General features: G+C 39.1%; 1 protein-coding gene across 1 annotated transcript in view; it reads right to left on the reverse strand.

Moving 5' to 3' along the window:
- LOC124798570 (protein KRI1 homolog) overlaps positions 1-10,586 on the reverse strand; it is an 83,881-nt gene extending 73,295 nt beyond the window's left edge. Inside the window, exon 1 of the mRNA XM_047262031.1 lies at positions 10,367-10,586. Coding sequence (XP_047117987.1) covers positions 10,367-10,478 — 112 coding nt within the window. The 5' untranslated portion in view covers positions 10,479-10,586. The remainder of the gene's footprint in view (positions 1-10,366) is intronic.
- Positions 10,587-11,991: the final 1,405 nt, after the last annotated feature.

Genomic DNA, 11,991 nt, shown 5'->3' on the forward strand with positions numbered 1-11,991 from the left:
AGGACTGGCGGCAACAAAGTGTTTCCACTAAAGGGATCAGGAGAAGGATAGTAGATTTTTGATAAGTCCAGCATGGTTAAATTTGGTTGTAGGGCTGAAGCTGAAGCTTTTGGATAGGATTGAAACTTCTCTGTGGCTGAGGATTTTAGTAACAACAGTGTTACTGGAATGTTTTGCTCTGGAGTTGGTGGGGTGCTAGTGGGATGTTTTGGGGGATGTCGCGATTTGAAACGGTCATCTAGACAGTGTCTGGCTGCTCTGAGGGGTTGGCAAGGAAGAAAATTCTGGGTACAACAAAAACATCAAAAAATCCCTCACATCCAGCCTGACCACTCGGGTACAGAATTTATGCAATGACAAAAACTTCCTTGCCCAGTATGCTGTGAATCTCACCAATGCCTTCACATACAGGCACTAACTGCCAGACCTGCTCTCATGGCATTTGCTCTCACACCCCCAGGAACCAGCTAGGAGTGGCCCTTCTTCACCCAGTACCACCCCAGACTGGGACAACTGAAACATATCCTTCGTCACAGCCTTCATTACCTATCATCGTGCCCTGAAATGAGGATCATCCTACCCAAGATCCTTCCCATCTCCCCCTAAATTGGTGTCCTGTGCCCACCCAACCTCCACAATATCCCAGTCGAGCCCTATGCCAATCGCAATCCCAACCCCTTGCCAGAGGACACATATCCCAGTAGAAGATGCAGGTCACGACCTGCCCAATCCTGCCCAACAGCACTTCCTATTCCAGTCTTGCCTCAGGCTTATCCTACCCCATCAGAGACCACACCACTGGTGAAAGAAGCCATGTCATATACCAGGTCTCCTGCATTCATTAGATGGCTTTTTATATTGGTAAGACTGTCAACCAGCTATCCACCACAATGAAGGGCCACGGCCAAACTGTGGACAAGAGAAAAGGTGACCACCCTGTGGCACAACATGCATCTCAACATAACAAGCTTGATATCAATGGCCTGCTTCACTACCCAAGCCATCTGGAACTCCCATTGACCACCAGTCTTTCTCAACTGGTCAGATGTGAGTTATCCTTAAAACACACACTCTGCTCCTCAAATTATCTCAGCCTCAAGCTACAGTAACCTCCTGTTTCGAAACCCTGTAACCAACACTTCCCACCCCCTCTGTCCTATCACCTCCTCCCTATTCTTGTCTCCCACCCTCTGCCAACATACCTGCCCATCTTTCTCCTTCCCTGTTCCTCTCCTTTGTCATTTCTCATTTCCCTTGCCGCTCCCAACACTGTGCCTACTGGCAGTCTAGCCCCTGCACACTATGCCAGACAGTGCTCTTCTCCTCCCCATGCATAGCCTGCTGTCTCTTTCCCTTCCCTGTCCCCACCAGATTGCTGTTTCTGGTTTATGTTACAGCTGCAATCTGGTCCGAGCTGCTGGACATCATGTCGTGTGCATGAGGTGTGTTTGCTTCTTTGAATGGAAGTGTGTGTGTGTGTGTGTGTGTGTGTGTGTGTGTGTGTGTCCTTTCCTAACAAGGACTTTCCCTTATACTGTTGAAGACTAAAATAATCATTTTCAGACCTCCTTTCTAGGGCTACTACTTAAGATACAGGACAAGAAAATTCCAATATTTCTTGGTGAAAATCCAGTCATCATTGCCAAATAAGTACAAATTCTGGTTGACGTAGTCCAGAACAATCAGGTGCAAAATTTGTTTTAAAGGACGTAGCCTGCTTCATAAAATATTGCATTATAATATATTATCTATATTGTAAAAAAAAGTCTTTCAATTAATCCATACCAAAAGTGCTGTTTATTTACTGGCTGGCATGTATCAGTGATAAAGTGATACATATGGGAACTACACATATAGGCCTATTTGAATTAAGGATATGTTTGTGGTGAACAGTTCTATTTATATCACCACACTTACATGGATCTCAGATCTGCATTAACTGATGTCACAACTGTACTTACAGCATAGTGTATTATGGTAAGTTAGTCAGTTTCATGTTCCATGGACCATTTGAATGATAAGTCAAAATGATGTAGCATGAGTAATTTTATATTCACATCATAAATTAATTTGTAAATATGGCTACATGCTGAACATTTATAAAGCTTTTTGTTCCTTTTTTAAAAAAATACAGATGTAAGTTAGTAATACCAGCCACCATCTTTCACACATTACAGTAATAGAAAGTAGAAGGATCCGTCAATGATAAACTTTTTCAGTTTGTTTTCAAATTTTATTTTCATATATGGTCAAGGCTCCAGTTTTAGCCACTACTGCACTTAAGGCCAGTTTGACGCAATTAGAGAATTTTTAAGCTTCTTTTGAATACCAGTCAATCTCAAAATAGTTTATTACAAACATAATGAAATGTGCTATCAGTTAGATATATAAGTATTTCTTTGGTTGCTCTTGTTTGGAATCACAATTTTGTGAAAAGTTCTGTGTTGAAGAAGTTGAGTTTCATGGAGTTTTTCTTTCAGCAAGGCATATCTGATTTTTCATATTTGACTTGTTTAAATAAAACGTCAGTAGAAACTTAATGTGTTGGGAGGTATGGATGAGTATTATAGTTTTATTTTTTGTGAGTTAAATATGGTACAACCCATGAACATAGCATCAAACTTGTCTGGCCATTAACATATCCATATTTAGTCTTGGTTACCTGCTAGGGCCATCCTTGTGGTCATACGTAGGGACATATATGGGTACAGTCTTAGCCACTTTTAAAATTTTTTTTACTAAACATCCATTCTAACTAGGCTAATTTTAGTTAAGTAAATTTATTTAAAATATTTCTGGTATTCTTTATATAAAGCAAGACCTGATTAGTAGTCTCACCTGAGTATCTCATATTAATTTATCTATCCTTGTAACACAGTAAAATATGCAAAATGAATTGTGAAGATGTAACCTTTTTTAACTCAAGGTTTTTGAGTCAACCTAAGAATAAGAGATTTCAGTATTCCCACCACAGTTAAAAATGCATTGGAGGCTATTCTTGAGGGAATGAAGGTTGATACTGCAAGCAAGTTGTACAGTGCTCCAAGAATATTGAGAAACAAAATTTCTTGCCTATCTACTGGGCACTGTGGCCAACACACTGTCTTAGGAAACAAAAATGCTGATGGATCAGGTTCTGGACTGGACTTTTCCAACACAGGGTTTCCAGTTACTACAGAAGATCTCATGTATCTAAGCAAAAAAAACTCATTAAAGAGGCAGATTTGTGAAGTGCTAAGAGTGCACTGACAAACATCAACCTGAAAAAAAGTGATATCATGGCTTTCTCAACAGACACAAAGTTTTGTCACAAAAAGGTACAAAATGTTAATGGCACTAGAGGTTCTAATACAGTGGAGAAAAATAAGAAATTGGTTGCAGGAAGTATTTGAAACTCTGAATGGTAAGGATATGTTAAACGACTCTAACAGAGTTCTTAATATGGATGAAATCTCTTTCTTCTGGCTCCTGAAGGGGAATTAATTGTAGATTGTTTCTAGGCCAACCAACACAATAGTTTTTACTGATTTTCTGTTCCACTCAATTGTTATAACTTTTATTTACTTTATGCATGTTTGTTTTCTTAAATGCTTGTACAAAGAACAAAGCATTTTGTAGCAAACTGATGCTACAGTGACTTAAGGCCGCAGTTTTATTATAACAAGCAGCAGCCAAAAGTGGGGAAATGGCATACCACAGCCACAATTAATGCGGCCAAAACTGGGGAAATATTCCACCTTGTATTCGATTTTTTTTTTTTTTTTTTTTTTTTTTTTTAAAGCTTAGATCATTTGTTCCTACATAATTGTAATGTACAGACTTTTATCTTGAATTGTCCTTAAGACGGGCATACGTGGTGCCTTGAATCGATGTCCATCATGAAGATACTACAATTAAGAAAAATAAATATGATGCACATACACTAACATAACGTATCATTTTATCAGTGACTCCTTTATTATCTACATTTCGACACATCTACTCCTAACTAATTTTGTTCTTTGTAATAGGTGGTTTGCAAAAATTGGCAAAGTGCAAAATTAGGCAACCAGTAAAAAACAGAAGCTTTGATGTTACACATTAAAAATGTATTTTCTACAATATTTGAGAGCTGCAACACATGATATACCAGCAAAGTTATCTAATCTACTGCTAAAACAATATATATATATATATATATATATATATATATATATATATATATATATATATATATATATCAAAAAACAAAGATGATGTGACTTACCAAACGAAAGCGCTGGCAGGTCGAAAGACACACAAACATACACACAAATTCAAGCTTTCGCAACAAACTTGCGAAAGCTTGAATTTTGTGTGTATGTTTGTGTTTGTTTGTGTGTCTTTCGACCTGCCAGCGCTTTCGTTTGGTAAGTCACATCATATATTGTTGGGTTCAAATTAATGATATGGTTATAATAGAGGGAAACATTCCAGTAGGAAAAATATATCTAAAAACAAAGATGATGTGACTTACCAAATGAAAGTGCTGGCAGGTCGACAGACACACAAACAAACACAAACATACACACAAAATTCAAGCTTTCGCAACAAACTGTTACCTCATCAGGAAAGAGGGAAGGAGAGGGAAAGACGAAAGGATGTGGGTTTTAAGGGAGAGGGTAAGGAGTCATTCCAATCCCGGGAGTGGAAAGACTTACCTTAGGGGAAAAAAAAGGACGGGTATACACTCGCACACACACACATATCCATCCACACATATATAGACACAAGCAGACATATATAAACAAAGATGATGTGACTTACCAAACGAAAGCGCTGACAGGTCGATACACACACAAACATACACACAAAATTCAAGCTTTCGCAACAAACTGTTGCCTCATCAGGAAAGAGGGAAGGAGAGGGAAAGACGAAAGGATGTGGGTTTTAAGGGAGAGGGTAAGGAGTCATTCCAATCCCGGGAGTGGAAAGACTTACCTTGGGGGAAAAAAGGACGGGTATACACTCGCACACACACACATATCCATCTGCACATATACAGACACCTATGTGTGGATGGATATGTGTGTGTGTGCGAGTGTTTACCCGTCCTTTTTTCCCCCAAGGTAAGTCTTTCCACTCCCGGGATTGGAATGACTCCTTACCCTCTCCCTTAAAACCCACATCCTTTCGTCTTTCCCTCTCCTTCCCTCTTTCCTGATGAGGCAACAGTTTGTTGCGAAAGCTTGAATTTTGTGTGTATGTTTGTGTGTCTATCGACCTGCCAGCGCTTTCGTTTGGTAAGTTACATCATCTTTGTTTTTAGATATATTTTTCCCACGTGGAATGTTTCCCTCTCACTCTCTCTCTCTATGTTGATAGAGACACAAACGAACACAAACACACACACAAAATTCAAGCTTTCGCAACCCACGGTTGCTTCATCAGGAAAGAGAGGGAAAGACAAAAGGATGTGGGTTTTAAGGGAGAGGGTAAGGATATATTGAAGGGCAAGTTCCCATCTCCGCAGTTCTGATAGGTTGGTGTCAGTGGGAAGTATCCAGATAACCCGGACGGTGTAACACTGTGCCAAGATGTGCTGGTCATGCACCAAGGCATGTTTAGCCACAGGGTGATCCTCATTACCAACAAACACTGTCTGCCTTTGTCCTTTCATGTGAATGGACAGTTCGTTGCTGGTCATTCCCACATAGAAGGCTTCACAGTGTAGGCATGTCAGTTGGTAAATCACGTGGGTGCTTTCACATGTGGCTCTGCCTTTGATCGTGTACACCTTCCGGGTTACAGGAGGTGGGAGGGTGCATGGGACAGGTCTTAAGCCGGGAGCAGTTACAAAGGTAGGAGCCAGAGGGTAGGGAAGGTGGTTTGGGGATTTCATAGGGATGAACCAAGAGGTTACGAAGGTTAGGTGGACAGCGGAAAGACACTCTTGGTGGAGTGGGGAGGATTTCATGAACGATGGATCTCATTTCAGGGCAGGATTTGAGGAAGTCATATCCCTGATGGAGAGCCACATTCAGAGTCTTAACCAGTCCCAGAAAGTATCCGACACAAGTGGGGCACTTTTGGGGTTCTTCTGTGGCTGGGTTTGAGGGGATGAGGAAGTGGCTCTAGCTATTTGCTTCTGTACCAGGTCGGGAGGGTAGTTGCGGGATGCGAAAGCTGTTTTCAGTTATTGGTGTAATGGTTTAGGGATTCAGGACTGGAGCAGATTCGTTTGCCACGGAGACCTAAGCTGTAGGGAAGCGACTGTTTGATATGGAATGGGTGGCAGCTGGCAAAATGGAGGTACTGTTGCTTGTTGGTGCGTTTGATGTGGACGGATGTGTGAAGCTGGCCATTGGACAGCTGGAGGTCAATGTCGAGGAAAGTGGCATGGGATTTGGAGTAGGACCAAGTGAATCTGATGGAACCAAAGGAGTTGAGGTTGGAGAGGAAATACTGGAGTTTTTCTTCACTGCGAGTCCAGATCATGAAGATGTCATCAATAAATCATTTTTCGAAATTTTCCCAAATTTCTCCACCCTTTAACGTGTTTTGGCGGCAACACAACCACCTAACCTTTGTGCACATCATTGTTTACCAACCCAAGTTCACCACAGGATCAACCTAGCTCAGCTTTACCCAACACTTTTTCGACTTTTTTCACACCAGATCTCCAGTTGCTTTCTAGTTCACCTTTATCTCTCCCCATATATTTTTATTTTCATTTTCATTTCAGCCTCATGTTACACTTTCCACCTTCTAATACCATGTCACCCTCACAACATCCCCACAACGACCCCAGTAAGAGAAGGAAAAGTAGTAGGAGAACAGGGACTGCGGGTAAGGAATGCAAGAGGGAACTGCCTGGTAGAATTCTGTACAGGGCATAACTTAATCATAGTTAACACTTGGTTTAAGAATCATGAAATTTGTATACATAGAAGAGGGCTGGAGACACCAGAAGGTCAAAGTGATTATATAAAGGGAACACACAGATTTAGTAACCAGTTTTTAAATTGTAAGACATTTCCAGTGGCAGATGTGGACTCTGACCACAATTTATTGTTTATGAACTACAGATTAAAACTGAAGAAACTGAAAAAAGATAGGAATTTATGGATATGATACCTGGATAAACTGAAAGAACCAGAGGTTGTAGAGAGTTACAGAGGGAGCGTTAGGGAATGATTAACAAGAACAGGGGAAAGGAATACAGCAGAAAAAGAATGGGTAGCTTTGAGAAGTGAAATAGTGGAGCCAGCAGAGGATCAAGTAGGTAAAGAGATGAGGGCTAGTATAAATCCTTGGGTAACACAAGAGATACTGAATTTAATTGATGAAAGAGGAAATATACAAATGCAGTAAATGAAGCAGGTGGAAAGGAATACAAATGTCGCAAAGATGAGATCAACAGGCTGTGCAAAATGACTAAGCAGGAATGACTAGAGGGCAAAAGTAAGGTTGTACAAGCATAGAAGCACATACCACTAGCAGCAAGATATAGGCCACCTACAGGAAAATTAAAGAGATCTTTGGAGAAAAGAGAACCATTTGCGTAACTGTCTACAGCTCAGAAGGGAGAGCAGAAAGATAAAATGAGTATATAGAAGATCCATTCAGGGGCGATTTACTAGAGGGCAATATTTTGGAAAGGAAGAGGACAGAGATGAAGATGAGATGCAAGATATGATACTGTGTGAAGAATTTGACAGAGCACTGAAAGACCTAAGTCGAAAAAAGACCCCGATAATAGACAACATTCCATTAGAACTACTGACAGCCTTGGGAGCCAACCATGGCAAACCTCTTCCATTTGGGGAGCAGGATGTATGAGATAAGTAAAATATGCCCAGACTTCAAGAAGAACACAGTAACTCCAATTCCAAAAAAAGCAGGTGCTGACAGGTGTAAAAATTACCGAACTATAAGTTTAATAAGTCATGGTTGCAAAATGCGAACATGAATTCATTACATACAAATGGAAAAACTGGTAGAAGACAAACTCAGGGATTATCAGTCTGGATTCTGTAGAAGTGCTGGAACACATGAGGCAATACTGATCCTACGACTTATCTTAGATGACAGGTTAAGGAAAGGCAAACCTATGTTTCTAGCATTTGTAGACTTTTGACAATGTTGACTGGAATACTATCTTTCAAATTCTGAAGGTGGCAGGGGTAAAATACAGGGAGCAAAAGGCTATTTACAATTTGCACAGAAACCAGATGGCAGTTATAACAGTCAAGGGGTATGAAAGCTAAGCAGTGATTGAGAAGGGAGTGAGACAGGAATGTAGACTGTCACCCGATGTTAATAGGTCTGTATACTGAGCAAGCAGTAATGGAAAAAAAGAATAAAAAAATGGAGTAGGAATTAAAATCCATGGAGAAGAAATAAAAACTTGGAGGTGTGCCGATGACATCGTAATTTCGTCAGACACAGCAAAGGACCTAGAAGAGCAATTGAACGGACTGAACAGTTTCTTGAAAGAAGGAAATAAGATGAACATCAACAAAAGCAAAACGAGAATTATGGAATGTAGTCAAATTAAATCAGGTGATGCTGAGGGAATTGGATTAGAGAGTAAGACACTTAAAGTGGTGGATGAGTTTTTCCATCTGGGAAGCAAAATAACTGATGGTCAAAGCAGAGAGGATATAAAACGTAGACTGGCAATGGCAAAGAAAGCATTTCTGAAGAAGAGAAAATTGTTAACTATGAGAATAGATTTAAGTGTCAGGAAGTCTTCTCTGAAAGTATTTGTGTGCAGTACAGCTATGTATGAAAGTGAAACACGGACAATATATAGTTTAGACCAGAAGAGAATAGAAGCTTTCAAAACATGGTGCTATAGAAGAATGCTGAAAATTAGATGGTTGGATCATGTAGCTAATGAGGAGGTACTGAACAGAATTGGGGAGAAGAGGAATTTATGGCACAACTTGGGTAGAAAAAGCAATCGGTTGGCAGGACACATTCTGAGGCTTCAGGCGATCACCAATTTAGTATTGGAGGGAAGTGTGGAGGGTAAAAATAGTAGGCGGAGACCAAGAGATGAATACACTAAGCACATTCAGAAGGATGTAGGCTGTAGTAGTTACTTGAAGATGAAGAGGCTTGCACAGATTCGAGTAGTTTGGAGAGCTTCATCAAACCAGTCTTTAGACTGAAGACCACAAAACAACAACAACACAGTAACCTTCATATTACATGGTAATTATTTTGCTACCAAGCCGCATTTGCCAATGAAAAATAGGTGCTAAATTTGACAGAGAGTGTAATTTTACTTGTGCTGTAGATGAATCTTTTCGAGTGGCAACAGAATGTGGTGGTGGTTGTAGGGATGTTTAAGGGGGACTAAACAGCTAAGGTCATCAGTCCCCAGCAACAGAATGTAGAGTAGGGTAACTTAAGTTGTATATTTACTTTTTATATAACACTCACTTCCTTATTAAAACTAAAACTGCAAGGCAAAGTCAGAAAAGTTTTATTACATAACACACAAATCCCTGGAACAAGTATTTTGGTACAACTGTATTATCTACATGTATGCTACCCTACATAGTATGAAGACGAATACAGAGTGGGTAAGTTCGATGCCATAGCTTATCAATTTAATAACTTTTAAAAAAATACAGTGTTGGAGTAATATTTTCTGTATTCTAAGATGGCTACATATAGATCATTTACACGGCTTCTTCCCATGTGTGAGCCAAATAACACCACTATAATAACAATACAGATCCAAAGTTAAAAATTATATGACGTCACTTTAAAGGTGACGGGTGGTAGTGTTCAGTGTCTATTCATCTTTGTATGTGTGTTCATGCCTGACATTAAATTCATGTTCTCTCAATGATGTTTACATGTGATGTGTGAGAAAACAGAACTGAATTAATAACTTCAGTCTGTTGTGTTTGGTCATCAAATGTCTGTACGCACAAACCCAAAGGTTTTACAGCAAAGCAACCTATGAGTTGGCGCTGTTCCCTTCAATCAATGCATACACAACTGAAACAATATGAAATGTTAACTGACAACACAAAAAGTTTTAACACTACATTGCGACTGATGACGATCTAAGAGACTCCAACGCAGCGGCAGAATAACAGTGACCCCCTTTCCACCCAGTAAAAAAATAAAATCTAGTTTCCTTTGTAAATTTTTAAACTGAAATAGCGCAAATGATTATGCAGGTTTAAAACGCGATATTGGTTTAGTACCATCTCCAATATGCATCAGTAAGTTATGTGGTCACAACCTAGAATACCTCAGTTGAAAGGTAGGTACAGTGCCATTTTGTTAGTTTTGTAGTAAAATAAAACACGTAAACTGCAACTTAATGAAACAGCAGTCGAGAAAATACTTATAAAACAATACAATTTTCAAGTTAGCTCACACTTCTGAAGCTCTTCTTTCTCTCTCCATGTGTTATATCGCTCAGCATACGATTTGTTTACAGTTAAAATATTTTCTGGCTCCGAATCACTTCCGCACAGCAGCTCCTTCATGGTGAAACGATATACATTGCCCTACATATGTTATAACACACTCTTCCCACATGTGCACAACAACGCGTGAAATATAAACAACAACATGGTAAATTACTTTCAACCAAAGACATTCCGTACCTATCGCAATACTAGCTCGGCCTCCACAGGCATCAGAAACTTGCACAGATTTCTTCCCGCCAATCGACAACAAGAGCACCACCAGTATTGAAAATTATAGTAACTGGCCTGTGGACTCTCACTCTCATGCATGCTGTTATAGCTACTGAACCAGTTGTAATGTTTCTGTTTTTCCGTTTATTAGCTATTTCTGGGCATATCGTCAAATGGGGTAACTTGAAACAGTGGGATTACTTGAAATGCTTGTGTCATGTCTTGCTTCTAGTAGTAGTAGTAGTAGTAATAGTAGTAGTAGTATTAGTAGCTTTATTCATCCGTAGATCTCTTTTTAGCTTTTACAAGGATATAATACATGCCAAAGTATTTACAAGTTTAGACAAATTTCAAATAAGGTAATTCATATACACGTATATTTACAGAATTCTAGTTAGACATAATCATTAGATTTACTCCTGGTATACAATAATTTTTTTTTTCAAATAACTTATTAAATACTGTAATGCCACACTGTCCACTCATATCTCATTATCAGTCACTGCACACACACTATACACACATTCTTTCGTAACACGCACACACACACCAGTGGTCTCTGGGCCATTTTCTGTACCAGAACTTCCCATTTGCTATCCTGAAAAACTCAGTCAGCATCCCTCTGTAATGAGTGAAATGTTGAGCTCAGAAAGAGGGAAAAAAACATAGTGTGAAGCTGTTATGTGGAATGTTGGATGTTTTATAATCATTACTATTATTTATGTGTATAACATTTTTTTACCAAACCACTATTCTGTTTTATCTAAGCAATCCTTCAATGTATAAACTGTATTGCATAGCAGGTACTTTTTAGTTGCCTTTTTAAATAAGTGTATTTTGGCAATTTCTTTAATCTCTTTTGGTAAATTATTGTACAGTTTTATTCCTTGGTATAAAATGCTGTTTTGAGTTTTATATTGATATTTTCTTGGTAAATGGAAGTTGAGTCTATCTCTTGTTGCATGGTCATGGACAGAACTGTTTGAGCAGTAATTACCATCGATATGATTGATGTTTAAAACTGATTGGTAAATGTATTCAGATGGAGCAGTTAAAATCTCCAGTGTTCTGAACAGATCTTTGCAATGAGCTAGACTAGTATTTTTGGTTATTAATCTTATCGCTCTTTTCTGGAGTTTGAAAATTATGTTCATATTTTGTACGTTTGTTCCCCAAAACGAGTGTAACTAAAAGACACTGCGTGTTACACACTGATAACAGGATTCTAAGGGCATAACACGCTGATGACATTCTGTTTGCAAATATCTTTGTGTGTTCACACCATTTCAAGTGAGAATCAGTATTCATTCCTAGAAATTTTGCATGTGTTACATGGTCTATAGAGGTGCCATCTACATTT

Source organism: Schistocerca piceifrons, chromosome 5, assembly GCF_021461385.2.
Source record: "Schistocerca piceifrons isolate TAMUIC-IGC-003096 chromosome 5, iqSchPice1.1, whole genome shotgun sequence".
NCBI lineage: Eukaryota > Metazoa > Arthropoda > Insecta > Orthoptera > Acrididae > Schistocerca > Schistocerca piceifrons.